The following is a 19,642-nucleotide window of genomic DNA, read 5'->3' on the forward strand; positions in this document are numbered from 1 at the left end:
GAGGCAATAAGCACAAATTTGAATAAACATTGATATTCCCATAAAAAGCAACTAGAAATCAATCCAAAATATCCAACTAGACAATAGCATCCACCATAATCCTAGATTAAGAGTTCTAGCTCAACATATTCAAAAGGCAAATACACATTTCAACAAAATGAAACATTGTTTTACAAAAGAGTTAGAGAGAGAAAATCAAATCTAGAGTGAGAAATTATTTGGTTTAGCTTTTTTGATCTATCCAAGCTCTTGATTCCTCTTTTTTTCCTTGTTTCTTCTTTTGTTTTTGTTTTTTCTCCTCTAAAAACTGCTTTAACCTCTTTTTTGAAAACCCTTTTATAATGGCCTATATATACCTCCTTTAAAGCCCTAAAGTCAAAAATCAAGAATTGTAGATTTTAAAAACCCTGTTTAGGTGCCACTAAGGTGGGTGGCTAACGCTGTAGCCCCCAACTCACTGTTTTGTGTGGGAGACATGTCTTTTTGGCTCTTCAAGCTACCTAGTGTAGAGTTGCTACAGCTTAGCTACTTTTAACATGATTTTGACCGTGTTCTGATTCGAACTAGGTGAAGTGATTAACATGAAAGTTATATCTCTTCCTCTTAGCTTTCTAATGGTCTAAGAATCACATTAATTGGATTTCTGTAGCTTGAGTTATGTTTGAAATACCACATCATACTTAATGAAGTCTACACCTAGCCAACTTATTCAATTCCTTACCACTTGACCCCTTCTCTTTTGAGGACCTTAAAACATAGGAACTAAATCAGCCATAGTTAAAATAGGCATTTTTGCCATGCAAATGAACCAAAATAACTTGAAGTAAACTAGCTCAATCATGAATTAACTAATCAAAGAAAAACGAATAAAACTATTTAAAAATTTACCTAAACTCAAAAACTTAGCCATTTTATCGCTCAAAATATGACAAAATAACTCCGTGTAATAGAGTTATCAAAGTTGCAATAAACTTAGAAGTATTCTTAATCTCATTAAGATAATTCAAGCTTATTAACCATGAAATCACTTCACCGTAGATTCATGGTTGCACTATTGGATTAACTATAATTACAAGAAATGATTCAATACTTGATATTAATTATAAGTTATCCAATTGCAAATCTTATATTGTGAACCCTCATAACCATCCAATGACAAAAGGTGAATTAGCGATTTAACCTTTATGTCAATTTTGTCCCCTAATCTCAAATTGCATCCAATTATTGATTCAATACTCTAGATCTATCTTTTAAGTATCAAGATTTGATGAGTAGGTAATTCATCAATCCACTAGGCCTAAATTAATCACCAATTTTCCTAGAATCACTAAAAGTGATATTAATGCTATGAATTCCACTGTTTGAATATATGTTCTCGGATGTTTACTTCAATCATAATCTCAACATACAAAGTTTAGAGCAATGCTTTGTGATAATCATGCTCATGATATATCAAAGATTATAAGGAGATAAAACACAAGTCTATTATCCATCAAGATTTGGGTTCTATTATAAGCAAATGCATAAGTGTGGGATCAAGATTTAAGTAACGATTAAACTTAAATTTGATTCTCACATGATTCCAATTCTTATTATAGTGTCATTACTTGAAGTCAACCATTTTGATGATTTGAGACTCATCATTTCTTTGAAGTGAATCACATTTGTTTTGTTAAAAGTAGTCTGAGAACTACAGTGTTAACACAATAAAGTGACTAACTTTATTTTATGGCTATGAACAATTTTTGGATTTAATTAAAATATATATCTCCTATATATGACTCTTTATACAAATAGATTTTAATATCTTAAAAGAATCATGGTACTTTAATGACTTGATAATTAATGTTTACATAAAATAAACTCTTCATCTTATTATCAAAATGTATTTTCATTACAAATAAATTAAATGAAATTAAATATGAGAATATATTTGCTTTCCAAGGCACCATATTCTCAAATTCCTAACAGTCTATTTATTATTAAATTTAGATCATGAGTTTAGATAAAACTGTTTCACATGTTGTTTTATGGTGTCAAATTATTTTCATTGTTTAATCAATCACTCTATAAAAAGATTGCAAGCAATATAGAACATTAATGCTTCTATGCTTAACAATCCATATTTACTTTATAATGCACCAACACCACTCTACACGTGTATATAAAATTCTATGAATGCAGATGCAACACTTCCTACGCCGTCACCACTTAGTCAAGAATACTTAGTGTTTGTAATTGATTCATAAAAACCAATTTCTATTTTTTATAGAAATTATGTTTGCTCTAACAAAAACACAACGCTAACAATAAACTCTTTTGTTTGAATGAAGGGCATCCTCTAAACCAATGCAATGACAAATCCATAGCTCAACTGTAGACTTTTTTCCCACCTTTTGCTCATGACATGTCATTGAAATTTAATTGCCATTAATTACATAACATCCCTTATCCTTTTTGCATTAAGGCACCAACATTTACTAAACACTTTAATCATGACTTTTGTATATAACTACGCAATGAAATAGCAAAAGAGTTTAATTGTGGAAAATTTTTTTGTGACAAGAAGCAATAATATGTAATACATAATAGTCCATGTGATGATGTACAAAAACATTAGAAAACCCATGTCAAATAAAGAATTAAACAAGGGGATGCATTGTACAAATTTTGCATAGAATGAAATTGATTTTGTTCACAGAAAATAAATTTCATAGGATCCAAATGCATAAAGAAAAACATGGACTTCTTCAATTATCAATTATGCTTTATAACTATCTAATAATCAATAAAACAAAAATTGATCTCCTAAAAATGGCTAATTTTACCAAAGTGCAAATAACTCATGTGACTAATAGTTGACTAATTGTTGTTAGTTAAAATATTACTTATCATTTATACCATCTGACATACTAATACGTCATAATGAATGATGACATAGCATATTGATGTAACATGATGATTGACTACATAATATATTAATGTGATATGATGATATGATCACATGGCATTTTCACTTTTTACTTGAGTGTCATGTTAGTGCCACGTGACATAAAAAATGGCAAGTTACTTTTTAAGTAATAACATTTAGTCAACCACTAATCATAATGGTATATTTGACTCAAAATAAAAATATAAAGTTTAATTGAACATAATAGAAAAATAAATATTTATTTGAATTTTTTAAAATAATATAAGAACTTTTTTTAACATTATGTTTATTTTTTTCAATGTAAGTATCCAACCTACAAATATGTATTTTAACATAATGAATATGCAATGCAAGGTAAACCTAAGAAGTGTTGGTGCCTAGGACCACTTAATAAGTATGTCAAGGCTTAAAAATGTGAGAACTTAACTTCTAGAAAGATATCAGTAATTTAACCTTTTGGGTTCTATATATTAGTGGTACCTTATAATTGGGTGCCATGCATTATCTAACCCACTTAAGAAATATTAGGATATGTTATAATTGGGTTCGAGTAAAGTTTGTAAGATAAAACTAATGCCTTTTATGAGTTTGCATAGGATTCGAGTAGTAGGTTTAAGGTATCTACTCAATTATAAATAATGATTTTTAATATTAAATTTTAGTTATATACATATGTTATCATTATAGTTGTTTATAAATTTCTTATAATTAGTGTAATATTTACTAAAATTTATTGATTGTTATAAATATGGCTTTAAAATTTAATTTTTTTTATGAATTAATTTTAATTTATTAATTTAATTTTTATTAATAATATATATAAAAATTTATTTTAATTAAATATTTAACCATTAATGTTTAAGATATTCGGTTAGGAATTTGAATAAAAATTCAAATATCTTATCAAATAATCGATCTCAAATTAAAATATTTTAAAAATAACAAATATTCCAGATTGCGGTCCTGAATAAGAGTAATCGAATACATCATGAAATGTTCAACAAAAGGGGAGAGACAGAGCTGCAAAAGTAAACGTACAATTGACAACAGAATTAGTCAACGCAAGTCAATCATCACATCGGCAGTAAAATTCCGAAGGGGGAATAAGAAGTAGCCCAAAACAAGTGCAAACATAAGGGAGAGTATATTCTCAATCCCAATCGGGACACGACCTTCCCGAACGGCTTAACGTTTAGACTCCTGATAAACGGCCCTGATTTTAGCGTCACGGTCCCTCTTTTATCTTCAGGCCCTAAATTTCTGCGGGTCCCCCTCTCTGTCTCTCTCTTTAGCACACAAGAATCTCCGCGAGGAGAAGACAGCTTCAAGCCCTTCTGATTCTCTCCCATCTGTTGGAACTTTGTTCTTTCTCTCTCTTAGAAACCCTATTTATTTTTTTATTTTTAACTTCTCTCTCTCTCTCTCTCTGTCTGCTCTGAATTTCGACCTCTTGTGCGATCGATCAATGCCGGTACGTTTCGCTTGCCATTCGTATCTCGTGAACTGAAAAACTGCGTTACCGGGTGGAATTTCGCTCGTTTTAGGTGATTTTCGCTCGAATTAGGGTTTCAAAGTTGCTTTTAACTTATGCAATCTTTACTTCTGTGTGTTTTCTTTCTCAAAATTTCGGATTTCATTGAACTTTGAAATTGCTTGGTTTGCCTCAAATTAATAGAATTTGTAAGCTTGCCCTCGGGAACTTGTTTGAATTCCGGTGTTTTGTGTGCTCCAATGCTGTTTAGAGGTTAAATGATTCGGGGGCAGGGGTTTGGAGATAAAATGAAGTTGTTGGATGTTCTTTGTTGTGTAAATTGGGTTCCTTTTGCTTGCTCTGGAAGGGCGGGGAACAAATATCACCTTTCAATTTCTTTTTCGTCTTGTTTTCATTTGGCGCGAGAAAACATGGAAAGTTCAAACAAATCACTGCATGGCTTCTTTTCTTTACTTGAGTTGATTGTTTCTTTTTGCGTTTTATGGAGATTAAAAAAGAAAGACGCTGAAATTCAGTTTCTAAATTTCGTTTCCTTAGATACAAAAGGGAGAGTTAGTTTTGTTAGTTGTCACAGTTTGAGGTTCCATACAGCTGTTTCTTAATCCATAAATCATAATATTGCTGGCAGAATTTAATCTGTTGCCTCTTGTTTTGTTGAAATGTAGAATACATTGAAAATGTGGAGTTCAAAAGCAAGCCTTGATAGCTCATTATTATTCTATATGCTAATTCTAGCCCCTGGATTTTGTAGATATTCTGTTTTGATGCTTATTTAAAGATCTATGGATTCTCCTGTAATGTGAGTTATTGCCTTGCTCATGGTTGCTTAGTTACTGAAACCAGTATTTAAAGAAGAAACTTCTTGTACTTATGATGAGTTGGTTCACTTGGGTTTGAAGAATGGTGGGAAATGTGAGAGTTGAGTCAAGCTCAGCTGGTCCGGATGAATTGTCTTTTCCAGGGAGCTATCCTAATGGGCAGAGGGGGAATTATCCTGGTGTCAGCTTTGATAGGTCTGGCAGCTTTCGGGAGGGTAATGAGAGCCGGATGTTTAGTCCTGGGACTAGTACATCTCGGGGTGGGTCAACATCAGCAGCTGATGTACCTCCATTATCACTATGGCTGACTTTGGATCCTATTACCATGGGGGATCAAAAATATACACGATCAGGTGAATTAAGGAAAGTTTTAGGAATTTCTTTTGGTAGTGCTGCAGAGGATAATTCATTTGGAGCTGCCCATATGAAGCCTCCTCCAGTGGCTACAGAGGAACTAAAACGGTTCAAATCAAGCATTTCAGAAGCCTTTATGAGGGCCAGGTAGTATTAAAGTTGCTATTGTAATCTCTGTTTGCCATGAAACTATATCCTATCTTTTGCTTCTATATTCTTTAATTACCGGCATATGTTTAATTAGGTTTTAATTCTTTTGAGCTGTAAGGTACTTGAAGCTGGTAGATGTTATCCAAAATTAATCTCACTGCTAGCATGTGCCCCCAAATACACACACCACACTTGTCTTACTTTCATTTTTTCTATATAGGATTTACCTTGGTGCAAAAAACAATAACTTTTTGTGATATAAAGATTTGCTATCATTTGAAAAGTTATACTCAACTAAAGATGTGACATTTTTTGTATCAGGACTAGGGCAAAAAAGTTGGATGAATGCTTACAAAAGCTGAACAAGTATTGTGAAACTATAGGTTCAAAGAAGCAGCAACGTATTGAGATGTTAACAAATGAAAGATCAGGATCAAATTTGTTGAAGATGGGAATTCTGATGCAGCGAAACCCTTCAGATGTAGTGAGTCAAAGACTGGAGGACAGGACCAAGAACGTTGTTATGAATAAGAGAGTTCGCTCTTCTATGGCAGAATTGCGGGTTTGTATAATATTTTGAGATTGTTATTTATGTCTATCCAATAAATTTTCTTAGCTGCTGTTGTAGAGAAAATGCTGTTAAATTTCACTTGTTCTTTTTTTCATTTTTTTTTTTACTTTTTTTCCCTGGAAAAAATTGGATTTCACTTAGACAAAAGAGATTATATAATCAACCAAAGACACAATAAAAGGAGAACAAGACGACCAAAGATTAACGAGCCAAATTGAGCAAACGAAATCTTACAAGCAGAAAATGACTTTCTGCAATGGACTTATGAAATCAAAGGTAACAGACTGAAGATACCTCCCGGCTCAATTCCACCATGCTTGAAGAAAGCTTGTTCTGTTCATCCTAATTTCTGTTAGATGGTCAACTATGCAGTTAACTTCCCTGCTAGTACTAGAAGTCTCAATCGCACCTATCTGAATCCATAGAGGATCTTTCTCGTTAAACAGGTTTCTTAATCTCTAAGGTCTTTCAGTACTTATTAAGCCAACTGATTGCTTCTTTAGAAATTGATTCAATGATAAGACACTTATTCCCACTCAACCAGCATTGATTAAGATGCTGAGAGCAAATTTGACTGAATGAGCTTCAGCTGAAGTCAAATCTCTAGCCTTGATGGATCCAAATCAAACAGCTAAAAAGCTGCCTTTATCATCCTGCAACACTCCACCCTATGTAGCTTCTGCGATCTTGTCTCATATACATTAACTTTATAAAACACTGAAGAATATTTTTTCTTCTTGCTGTGGAATTTGAAATTGTTTTTGTTTTCTACATTTTTAGATATAGAGAGTATTGTTTAACTTCACTCTTCATTAGTATTGAATGTTAAGCAGAAAAAAATTGTGCAACTTGGAGACCTTTCTCTGTAGGATGATGTTAGAATCTGATTATAGGATTCTTGGCAGTTTTATTTTGTTTTGTCACTCTGACTAGTAATGAAGCAAACCTAAGTTATGCCAAACTCATAGCTGGAAAGAAACCTTAATAAAAGACAAGGTTAAGCCAGGAAGGAAGGAGTAACACAAGAATCATGTGAACTGAAATATCTAATGTCTCTCTCCTTCTCAGAATTCCCCTTTTGATTAAAAAATTAAGTACGAAGTATTTAGACTATGTTTAATGACTCTGGTAATATATTCCTTGAGTAAACTTTTGAATAATATGGAGGTTTCTTTCATGTTTTCTGTGAAATTTGCATAGTGTCTTTTGATGAGACATTCTGTTATCATACTACTGCTTTCAGTGTATCATAAATCCACATGTATTGTTAACTGTGTTACATAAGTATCAAGATATCTTACCCTTTTTGTTTTTAACTATTAAAGGCTGACGGTCGAAGTAATATGCCTTCAAGGCAACCTCTAGTGATGGGAAAAGATAAGGATATGCTCAAGGATAATGGTGAAAGTTCTGATCTTGTTGAAGAAAAGATTCGTCGACTGCCAACTGGAGGGGAAGGGTGGGACAAGAAAATGAAAAGAAAACGTTCTATAGGCACTGTCTTTACCCGACCCATGGATAGTGATGGAGAACTTAAACGGGCTGTGCATCACAAGCTTAACAATGAACCTGGCCTACAATCATCTGATACTCAAGGTTTCAGGTAACTGCTCTTTTCACAGCATATGAATATTTGTATTTGGTAACCAAAATAGAAATAAATCTATTGTAGTGTTTTTCCTAAAAACTATTTTGCACAATATGCATGTATAAGACTTGTTTATGTTTATGCATATGTCTTTGGATTGTGTAAGCATGGATGAAAGCATTTATTCGTAAAGATTATAAGTGGTTAAAGTAGGGAGATATCCCTCTTGCACCAAGGGCTTTGATTTGTGAAACCTGATCTGAAGATTACCTGTAGCTATATGGGATTTTGTTTTTTAGAACCTTTTTTCATGATGGTTGGTGTTCCAATATGAGTGCCCAAAGAAGATCATGTAATTCTCTAATGCATGTGCTAATTTTTTTTTTTATATATTGTTATGGTGATCTTTTGGAAGAGTATTGTCATAGAATATATTGTCGCTATGAAGACCAACTATGAAACTCTTTCCTTGTCACACAAGTGGTAAGATAGATAAAAAAAATAAAAAAATCACGATTGTGATACAAGCAATTTACATTAGTGGAGTGGTAGCCAACCAAAGAAGGTGCAATCATAAGGCAGTGCCACAAAGAAATTCAGTTTGTGCACCATACAAGTTCTTCTATATTATTAGAGATGACCATCCTGCTCAGTCCTAAATCATTTTGCCTTTGTTTAAAAGTGTTCGTTTACTTGTGTATTTTGCCCGTGTGGAACTCACTGTTGGAAGAAAGCTCTAGAATACACTATCCGTTTGTGATGGCTGGTCTGTAAAGTTGCTCCTTCTGGCCATGATTAGTTTCTTCTCTACTGGTGATAATGATATTATTCAAGCCATATCCTAGTCTTGCTTATCATACTTGTTTTAGACTGGAAATTAGTTGATTAATGGAACATATTTCCTGCAGATCAGGATTATCCAATGGTACAAATGGCATTAACAAGTTTGATGCTACTTCACTGGCTGCTAATTCAAGTGTCCGTGGGATATCCAGGAATGATGTTGAAAAGCTTTCTCTTTCAAGGGACTTTGTGGCTGGATCAACTAAGGAGAGAATTTTAGCAAAAGGAAACAATAAGTATGTATGCAGTATTTAGAATCAGGTTATTGGTAGTTAATAGTGCAGTGTTAAATGTGACAAGTTGTTTTGATGGAAGTCCCTTCCATTTGTCCGTTGTGAGAACTTTGTACTAATATATGTACATTTCTAATACGTAACTTTGTTATTCAGGTTGAATATTCGTGAGGATAATCATTTAGTCGGTAATATACCAGTGACAAAAGGAAAAGCTTCCAGGGGACCTAGGTCTGGCCTTGTAGTGGCGGCAAACTCAGCTCCGAATTTCTCTCGTTCATCTGGGGCACTTGATGGCTGGGAACAGTCTCCAAGTGCAAACAAAGTTCATTCAGTTGGTGGGGCTAACAATCGTAAACGTCCTTTGCCTAGTGGATCATCTTCTCCTCCCATGGCTCAATGGGGAGGTCAAAGACCCCAGAAAATATCTCGCACAAGGAGAACAAATCTGGTGTCTCCTGTATCAAACCTTGATGAGCTGCAAGTATCATCAGAAGGATGTCCTCCTGATTTAGGTTCTAAAGTGACGTCTGTTGGGACTAGCGAATTGATTCTTGCCAAGGGCATGGTGAATGGCACCCAACAACTTAAAATAAAACATGAAAATGTTTCATCTCCTGCCAGATTATCTGAAAGTGAAGAATCTGCTGCTGGTGAAAATCGTGAAAGTAGATTGAAAGACAAAGCTATGGGTAGCAATGAAGTGGAGGAAAGAACTATGAATGCCGTTCAGAATATTGGCTCTTCTTTGTTACTTACAAAGGAGAACAAAATGCCCAAGGAAGAAAGTGGAGATGGTGTACGGAGACAAGGAAGGAGTGGTAGAGGCTCATCAAATTCTCGGATTAGCTTTCCACCTATGATGGAGAAATTGGAAAATCCAACCTCAACCAAGCCACTTAAAAGTACTAGGCCTGGTTCCGATAAGAGCGGAAGGTGTTGTATACCTTTCTTTGGCTGTGCAATGATAGTTCTGTTTTTTTTTTCTTTACCTGAATGTATTGTTAAGCCTTTATCTATAATGCATTGATTTTTCATTTTTGCAGTAAGTCAGGGCGTCCCCCTTTGAAGAAACTGTCAGATCGCAAGGTTACTCGTCTTGGGCTTACACCAACTGGTTCACCAGATCTCTGTGGTATTTCTCAAATTAGTAATTATATTTTTGAAGTTAATTTTTGTTCTCCATGTTTTACTTACAATGCTTTAGGTTCTCTTTTTTTGGATAGAGATGTGATAAAATGAAGCACCAAATGGTCAAGCTGATAATCATGGCAAGAAGGTTGTGTTTGTCGTAGTGATGTAGAACAAATAACCCAAATCTGAACAATTTGAAAACATTTAGCTCTAATTGCCGGAAACACTTTATCAATTAAACATCACCTGGTGACATCTTTATTTACTGACATGATAAGTTGGGTCTCCAAGGTTCCAGCTCGTCATTGTTTCCTATTGCTGCTAGTTGGTTTGTTGTATACAAATGGAAAAATTCTATTATTTTCTGAGAATTAACAATTGAAAAAGCTATCAAATTTGGTCTAGCTGCTATGGCTAAAAAATCACTATGGTGATGAATCATTTGCTTTTACAATTATGAAAAGGTTCAATTTTATTTGGATGAAGATAATATCTCTTTGAAGTTTTTAACAAATAAAACCACTTTTCATCCAATGCACACTACGTTAAAAATGTCAATAAAAAAGGGATTTGAAAGTGCAAATATAACTTTTATGAAAATGAAAATAGGAAACAGGAAACAAGAATGATGCCAAACAGCACCTTTGATTTTAAAATTGGATTTTTCAACTCAGATTTGAGATTATTTTCTTGTAAACTTTTTGAGATTATATCTTCTACATCAGAGCTCTTGTGTGCATACTTAATTTCTTGTTGCTGCTTGTTCTTAGAAAGGGAAAAAAAAGGAGGAGAATGCCATGCTTTACTGAACAGGATTACTGAACAGGATTAATTTGATCTTTTAGGGGAATCAGATGATGATCGAGAAGAACTTTTGGCAGCTGCAAATTTTTCCTGCAATGCTAGCTGTATGTGGTTGATCTCAACACTTTTTTTAACTCTTTTGGAAAAAAAAAACAGTAAAGAGTATTTTGGTCTAATGTTCGTCAGTGTCTGAGTGTGTCTTCCCCACCATTTACAAATGGTTTTGTTGGTAACAAGCTATGGCTCTTGCAGATCTTAAATGTTCTAGCTCATTCTGGAAGCAAATGGAACTGACATTTGCTCCTATAAGCTTAGAGGATAGCTCTCACTTGAAGCAAGAGGTGATAACCTTAATCCACTACTGTAAAGAAAATTTTAGATATGCTTTACCTTTATTTATACAATCTGTTAGGATGGTTACTTACAGATTATCCTTAATTTATTATTGCTTTATTTCTTATTTGGGTCAGTTGAGGTCAACAGAGGATCATCACAACAGCTTAGCCCGGGTGTGTGGCGATGGCATTATTTTTTAGGAATGCCTGATGTAAATATTTTAATGCTTGATATTATCATTTGGTTGTCACTTGTCTCTTCTGCTATTCTTGTCACCTATTTTCCCATCTTAGATTCTCGTATTAATTGATTGAATTTCCATTTTAGTTGTTCTGGCTCTGACCTTAAAGGCATCTCTCCCAGCTTTTTTTTAGCGGTGTTTGGAAGTAAAAGAAAAGCTAGTTGTATTGCAATATGTCTGATTTTCTTTAATGGGCTGATAAATTCATGTCTATTAGCATTTTGTGAGGGCTAGGGTGGTTTTTTGTTTGTTTATTATTATTCTTTCTGCACGTTGTGGGGTGGATGCTTAGTCCTAGTCGTTGACGTAAAATCTTTAATTTCCTTCGAAGCAAAGAGTGCTTGTATTTTACTGATTCATCCTTGCCTTATTCTGGGAATAATAGCTTGGTTTATTCTTTTGGTCTTACCATTAATCCAGAAACCATAATTGAAATGAGAATAGAGACACAACAGTTATTAAGTTTTTTATATGTTTCATGGTTCTTCCTGCTTAAAGTTGTACTTTTCTCTCAGGGTGATAGTTTGCATGAAGAAGATGTTCTGTCACGAACTTCTCTTTCTGGAGAAACAGGGAGATGCCTTCAAGATCAAAATTATTCAGAGGAGTCAGCTAGAACTGTTGATTTTGTTGATCAGGTTGAGGAGATTGTTTCGTTTTCTGAAAGATCCAATGCAGGAGGGAAACAAATTAGTCCATTGTACCAAAGAGTATTATCAGCTCTAATAGTGGAAGATAAAACTGCAGAATTCGAAGAAAATGGTAGATGGAGCAATGCATTTTTCCAGCATCATAGGGAGGATTTGCCTGGTGGCACTTGTCTCCCTACCAAGGTTGAGGCCGGAAAGGGGCTATGGGTTGAGGCTGCACATGAGTCCATGTTGAGTCCTCAAGCTCAAAAACATAGTATTGGTGACAACTGTCCCTGTAATGGGTTTAGTACATTTAATAGTGCTGCAAGCTACCATCCTCAACTGCAAAATGATGATTTACTCCCAGATGGCTGTGGGTTTTCAAATTCAGATAGGGGAATGTCAAGTGAAGTTTCAAAAATTGGTAGTGGTGAACCACTCTCCATACATATAATTAGTTCTGGAATTTCTTCTCCTGATTGTCAATATGGACAAATGTCTTTAGAGGACAAACTTATCCTGGAGCTGCTGAATATTGGCATATGTGTTGAATCAGTGGTAAGATTGTTTTTGAATAAGCAATGATGTGGATGGAAGCAATATTTTCCAACAATGAGAAAATGTTTTTAATTCGAATTTCCTTGTGCCGTCTTTTAATTTATCATATTTTACTGTAGATATTTTGTTTGCTTTTCACTTGATGAGAATTTTAACTATCTCTACTGTCTTGTTAAGGACATCCAATAATCTCTAGCGCTTCTGTCAAAATGAACTTTTGTTTAACATAAATTATGTATTTTTTTTATTGGTGCTTTGTAACAGCCTGATCTGGCAGATGGAGAGGATGAAATAATTGACCAAGATATTGTTGAACTACAAAAGAGGCTAAATCAACAGGTTGTCTTCCCAATCTTCCTTAAGCAGAATTTATAGAAGGGCAAATCTGAATATCTTTCTTCCATAGAAGAATGTTCTTGTCATCTGCTTTTGAACAATATTAAGTGATTGTTTCTTTTTAGGATAATTGTTTTTTTCCTAACTCTTTATCATGCTTGCAAACTGATTTTTTTCTTCTATTCATGCTTTATTGATCTATAGGCTGATAAAAAGAAGAAATACTTCAATAAAATAATTAATGCAGTTGACGAGGTCAAGAAGAATGAGGGACGGTAGGGTCTTTTAGCTTTCTGACTGATTAAGAACATCAGCTATGGTTTTGGATTTTCCTGAAGATTAAAATATTATTATTAATCTGCAGGAACCTGGAACAGCTTGCAATGGACAGACTTGTGGAGATTGCTTACAAAAAGCGGCTGGTAATCTCCTCCTCCTCCCCCCCCTGTTTCGTTCAATTTAAGGTTCATATTTTTGCTGTATTTTATATTGAACATTTCATTACTGTGAAATCCTTAGGATTGTTGAGTGGGTGTTGAAAAGGTCAATGGTGGATTTTTTTTAACTACTACTAATTAGGAATCCATCAATTTTAGGATGAGAATATGTCCCAAAAAAGAAAACGATTTTAGGATGACAAACCAATGTAGGACAAATAATCTCCAATCAAATTAATGAAGAAATTAATCTCAAATCTAAATGTAAAACTCAAGTTTCTAATCACAATATCAAAAATCGATGTAGAACAACCATTTTCGATGAGCAATAATTTGAAAATCACAATGAAAATTATCCAGAATCTCATAATCTAAATGTCTAATTCTCAAAATACCAATATCTCATCAACCAAAAGCTAACATATATATTTATGCCTAAAACTTGGATCCTAATAGAAACCCAACATACCAAGTATAACCCTCATGCCCTAATACTTGGAAACAAGTAAAATAATGAATATAAAATAACCCAAATAATTTAAAGTATCCAAGATATATAGTATAAAAATTACACTTAATGCCATAAAATATGACAAAGAAACAAAGGGATATCATGGATAATTTAATGCTTAAATTAGCTTCTTTCCATTTTGCATCAGAAGGACCTTGTTCTGTAATCTATATATAGGTACTCTCTGATTTTAACTGTTTCCATAATCATGTTTGCAACCATGCACAATTGGATGTAAATTTAATCATGATGTTCAAAAGAAAAGAAAATTAAGTATTTATGTTGGGGCTAGCTGAAGAAAATCGAAAGAGTGTTTTGGTTTTAAAAGTCATGAACAAAGTGTACTTTAATAAAGTGTAGCGGAAGTGATGTAGATGAAGGGCATGAGGCAGAAAGTATAGATTCAAGGTACAATTAGGGGGGAAGTAGAGGAAATAGAAGAAACTAGGGAGAAATAAGGAGCTCGGAAGGAAGAATTGACTTAGAATCAAGGACTAATCTCAATCTCAATAATTCATAAGCCAAAGCCTCTACAAGCTGAAACAACATAGGTATTTATAAAATTTAAATTATAGTAAACCCATTTAAAAAGGCACAACTTAGTAATTTAAATAAATTGTAAACAATTTTAATTCTTCAATAAGCATTTCTTTATCCTGTATGAGGAACTTTTGTACCATTCTAATCTACATACATTGGACTTTGTATAGAATATGATTAAATGTTTGAGTTTGAATATTTCTAGAAAGTGGGAGTTCTAACAGACTTGTCTTATTATTTGACCTTTCCATTGTATATACTCTAAATTTTAGTGTAGACCTGTTGTGAAATTAATGAGGCTCCTTTTAATTGATTCTGTTTTACTATTTGTTCCCTGAAAAGTTTCTAAAAGAGAGAAACCAAATAGTAGACAACCAAATCCTATTTGAGTAAATGAACAAATAGCTATATTATAACACATATTCAAACATAATTCTTCCAGGATAGATAGAATCATGCATTTTATTATTTGCAGAAGTTAATTTTCTTTTAATTATGCTAAAATAGTATTTTTCCTTTTTGTATCCCAGCTAGCTTTTTATTCTTTTACTTTTGGAAGCAAAAAAGCATGTAGCAAACATAACAATCAAACAGAACATAAGGGTTTTTAATAAATGATGTTTTACCAAAATCACAAACACAGATGAATTTCGTTTAGTTATATTTTTTGTGTTTAGGGTTTAATTACATAAATTAGATTTTGTTTTTATTTTTGGTTTTCCATCTTTATATTTTATTTTTATAGTTTTCCTTTCACCATACTTAATTCAACTTTTTGGCAATTACTGTCTAAATTATATAGTAGATTTAGCTTTTCTGAATGTAAGATGGCTTTCTTTTTTGAAACATGACAGGCCACACGAGCGAGTTGTGCTTCGAAAAGCGGTATTACTAAAGTTTCAAAACAAGTTGCCCTGGCTTTTATTAAGAGGACTCTTGCCAGATGCCAGAAATTTGAAGAAACTGGAAAAAGTTGCTTTTTTGAGCCTGCATATCGAGATGTCATTTTTTCTGCACCTTCACGGGGAATTGATTCTGAATCTGTAAAAGGCTTTGGCTCAGTTGTTGCTGCAAGTATGCAACCTGAAAAAAATAACTGTCACATGGAGCCTGGGGGCCCAGGTTTGTCATTTTTTCTACCTTCTATTAACATTCATGGATTATTGGTGGTAGTGTTTCCTTACTGTGTAATTTTTGCATTTCTAAATAATTTGGTGCTCTAAGTCTGCTAGTCAATAAAGATCAAGTGAAGTTAAATATAATTTCTGTTTTCAACAGATTTTCTTCTCTGAACACTTCTAGTGATTTGAGTTTTTATTTCTTGAAGTTTGCATCTTAACCGTATTTGATGAATTGGTGTTATACTTCTGCAGACCCTCTCACTGGTACGGTAGAGCGGCTCCACAATGATAAAATTGGCGGGGCTCCTTCTGATGGCTTCGGAACTCTTACAGATCCCTCTCACCAGGAGTTTGCCAAGACTAGACCAATATTGAACAGATGGAAGAAGAAGGATGTGCTGCTTAACGATGTTAGTGGTAGTGCTTCCTTGAGAGCTGCGTCAGCTCTTGATAACACTGTGTTGGGTGGAGCAAAGGGAAAGAGAAGTGAACGAGAGAGAGATAAAGATATAAAAGTTTCAAGTGGCAAAGCTGGTCGTGCATCAATTGGTAATCTTAGGGGAGAGCGTAAAACAAAATCAAAGCCTAAACAGAAGACAGCTCAGTTGTCGACCTCTAGCAATGGATTTAGCAACAAGTTAACAGAGACAACTCATCCGACTGGCAATAAGAAAAGAGTTGGGTTGATATCCCATGATAACGTGCCTCAAGATTCATTTCAAGAAATGAAGGAGCAGCTAGACTTCCAGCTCCCTGAATTTGGCTCGATTGAAGAACTAGGTGTGGCCAATCAAGATCTGGATACGTGGTTGAACATTGAAGAGGATGGTTTACAGGACCATGACTTAATGGGCCTTCAAATACCTATGGATGACCTGTCAGATATATTATGAATACTGCTTTCTGTACATTCCATGAATTATTCAACTGTTCAGATAACAATGATGGTGCTCTTGTCAGGGGAAAAACTGAAAACATAAGTTATGCCTCTAATGAATTGGCAATTGTAATTATGTCTCCATTCTTTGTATACTTGTCTGAAGAAGTTGTTTAGGGAAAAGAAATTCTAATTCTTCATGTCGGTATGACAAATTTTCCCGTTGTAACAATCTACAACATTTTTGAAGAGCCTATCTATTCATTCTGTTCATTCTTTGTTCTTCAAGCCTTGCTGCGTCTCTCAGCACTTCCACCTTTTTTTGATGCTCCTTGGGTTGTTTTAGTGTAAACCACTTTCTTATTTTCTCAGGCTAACTTTGAGGCCTAATGCTGCACTCCATGCTCTACATTACCCATTGAGTTCGATATCATCAGCATTTCATGCATTGCAGGTGTTTGATTGTTATTTATTTCTTGGGTAATTGGATTCTTCAAATTTTACTTTTTAACTTTGATGAGTTCAACAGATTATAGGATGATGATGCATCATAAGATTGCTGCTGTGATATTGACCAGAGAGATTTTATATTGATACATAGCTCAGCTACATGTAAACTGTACTTACGCTTCAAAGGACTGCTTCACTAGGATACTGCACCAAGGGTGGTAATGTAAAAGAATCCCTACCAAGATTCATTAAGGATAAAATGCACTGTCACTAATGCAAAATAGAATACGGTGAAGTAGTTTCAGCGATAACGTTTTGTAGTGTAATTCTTTAAGCAAAGTTGATACCATAATTGTTTTGAGTTAGTTGTATGATCATATCCTATAATTCTATAAATAAAATTTAAAACTAATGCACTTTTCATTCGTTCCTTGAAAGCCTATAGCTATACTAATATAGGGAAATGTTTAGTGTGAGATAAAAAAAATGCGTAATTTCTTGTATCAAATAGTCAGACGGAAACTTAGGGGTGAGTAAAAGTAGATTGAATCAATAACTTAATTCAACTGAATATAATTTGGGTTAAACGATGAGGTCTAATTGGTCTATTGAATCTATTGGTCCAAAATATTTGATCTCATTGGTTTATTTGATTGGTTCTCAATATTAAAATTTTTGAATCGAACCGATCAAAAGGTCAAACTAATATTATATATTTTAAATTTATATAAATATATATTTCTATTACTAAATTAATGAAGTGCAATGGTTGATTGTTTTGTATTAGATGATTTTATTTTGTGAATGCTAATTTTATCATCTTTATTATGTTGAATCTTTAATGTTAGAACTTAGAGGTTAAAATTTTTGAATGTTAATTTGATGGATTATTTGAAATGATACAATTATCTGAGTGGAAGGAGAAATGTTATGTTTTTTAAATTTTTTATATTTAAATTATTTGTATATTTTATAATTATAGATGGAGTTTATAAATTTCAATGTTATAATTTGAAAAAAAAAAGTGACAAAATTTCAATTCTTTTGATCCAAAATCCAACCAACCTAACCAATTCGATGTTTGGTAAGTTTGATCCTCCTTTAAGCTTGGTTGGTTTTCTAAATTGATGTATTTGGTCCTTAGATGTGATGAATTGAACTGACCATTTGCTTACCCTTACTGATAATATAATATATTTTTATATTATATTAGTTATTAATTCAAATAATCAATAAATTATTAAATATTATTATCTAAAAAAATTGATAATATTGTCAAATATAATCTTTAAATTATATTATTTAGCATTGTCAGTGCATAATAGAATTTAATATTGAATAATTTAATATTATTGTTCAATCAAATATTTAATATTACTTAATCATATTGAATAGAGGTAATTTAATAATATAATCTTATACTATATTAGTCAATATAATTTTAATATTGTATTCTTTATTAATCCATTATAAAATTTAATAAAATTTTAAATTAATCAAGTATTTAATACTAAATAAAGTAATTGTTAAAAAGATAAGCTTAAACTAAAGTAACCAAGCGAGGGATGAATCGGTTATAAACTAAAAATTTCCCTTTTTTAAAAGATCTTGGAAAATGTAGTAGAAATAAAGCAAAAATAGAATATGAGCTAAATAATAAAAAAGAGTACTTAGCCGAACTTTTATAAAGGTTCGGCTTTCCAATGTCTATATCTTCTCTCTTGATATCATAAAGAGTTCAAATCCATTATCAATCTTGCTTTTTCAAAAGGGTCAAGCGTAACTTTTATAGAATGCCTTTTGCCAAGATCAAGCATAACTTTCACAACATGCCTTTTCACAGGATCAAATGTAACCTTTACTAAGACATTGCTTTTTTCAGGTTTAAATATAACCTTTATACAAGATACAACCTTTTAAAAGATCCAGCAAAATCTCTTTACTTTTTGCTTGGAGGTATAACTAATGCAATAGTGGCTTTCAAATAATATTTAACTTAAAACCTCTAATTAGGCTAATAAAGTTGTTTAGAATCAGAAAGATGAGAGCTTTCTTAAAAGATATGAATGATGAGGGATGGTTTGAGCTCAGAAAATATCAGTTGAAGGATAAAAATGTAATCTTTAGTTTTTGCTCTTTCTCAAAGATAGGATTTTTCTACTCCCACCTCTTTTGATTGTTATTTTGCTATTTTTCTTTTCAAAGATGATTCAAAATCATTCAAGTTCTCTACTTTAATGTTCTCAAGGTAGATATTTATAAACCCTTTGATTTCTTGCTTGTTGGAGTCAAATTTGAATTAGTTATGTTCTAGCCAACTTGCACAATTTTATCACACATAGAAAATCAATTCTTTGATCATGAGTCATTGGTTCTTCATAAAGTCTAGAGTTTTCTGTCTTTAAAGAATTGATTCTTTTATTCAAAGATATCAGTTCTTACACAATTGGGTTCAAAGGTGATACCTTTGCACTCTTGGAGAATCGATTCTTCTGCTTTAAAGTGTCAGTTCTTCACTATGACTTGATACAAAATTTGAATTTGATCTTGATTTATGGTGCTCCAATCTTATCCCATTGTACCATTTCTTTCTTGGTCACCAAGTTTCTAAATATTTCTTTTGGTGCTTTAAGAACCGATATCTTTTCCATGTAGAATTAATTCTTTGTCTTCAGACATGTGCT

General features: G+C 33.0%; 1 protein-coding gene across 6 annotated transcripts; it reads left to right on the forward strand.

Moving 5' to 3' along the window:
• The first annotated feature begins 4,080 nt into the window (after positions 1 to 4,080).
• LOC110425725 (uncharacterized) lies at positions 4,081 to 16,759 on the forward strand. Of its 6 annotated transcripts, none has more exons than XM_021440705.2 (15): positions 4,081 to 4,476; positions 5,176 to 5,743; positions 6,068 to 6,308; positions 7,643 to 7,920; positions 8,814 to 8,984; positions 9,138 to 9,917; positions 10,028 to 10,116; positions 10,961 to 11,023; positions 11,172 to 11,260; positions 12,012 to 12,686; positions 12,951 to 13,025; positions 13,227 to 13,297; positions 13,387 to 13,444; positions 15,365 to 15,632; positions 15,884 to 16,759. In XM_021440705.2, the coding sequence occupies exons 2-15, from the start codon at positions 5,325 to 5,327 to the stop codon at positions 16,522 to 16,524; spliced, it is 3,918 nt and encodes a 1,305-aa protein (XP_021296380.1). In that variant the 5' UTR covers positions 4,081 to 4,476; positions 5,176 to 5,324; the 3' UTR covers positions 16,525 to 16,759. The 6 variants fall into 6 exon arrangements, with proteins under 6 accessions (XP_021296380.1, XP_021296382.1, XP_021296384.1 ...); XM_021440707.2 differs by having other exon boundaries at positions 5,255 to 5,743; XM_021440709.2 differs by having other exon boundaries at positions 5,324 to 5,743.
• The last annotated feature ends 2,883 nt before the right edge of the window (positions 16,760 to 19,642 follow it).

Source organism: Theobroma umbraticum, unplaced genomic scaffold (assembly GCF_002168275.2).
Source record: "Theobroma umbraticum cultivar Fairchild unplaced genomic scaffold, ASM216827v3 scaffold_12.1, whole genome shotgun sequence".
Lineage (NCBI taxonomy): Eukaryota > Viridiplantae > Streptophyta > Magnoliopsida > Malvales > Malvaceae > Theobroma > Theobroma umbraticum.

Coding starts and splice junctions, on each gene's coding strand:
- LOC110425725 (XM_021440705.2), top strand. CDS start 5,325: ATGGTGGGAAATGTGAGAGTTGAGTCAAGCTCAGCTGGTCCGGATGAA. Junction 10,117..10,960: donor TGGTTCACCAGATCTCTGTG/GTATTTCTCAAA, acceptor TTGATCTTTTAG/GGGAATCAGATGATGATCGA. Junction 11,261..12,011: donor GCTCTCACTTGAAGCAAGAG/GTGATAACCTTA, acceptor CTTTTCTCTCAG/GGTGATAGTTTGCATGAAGA.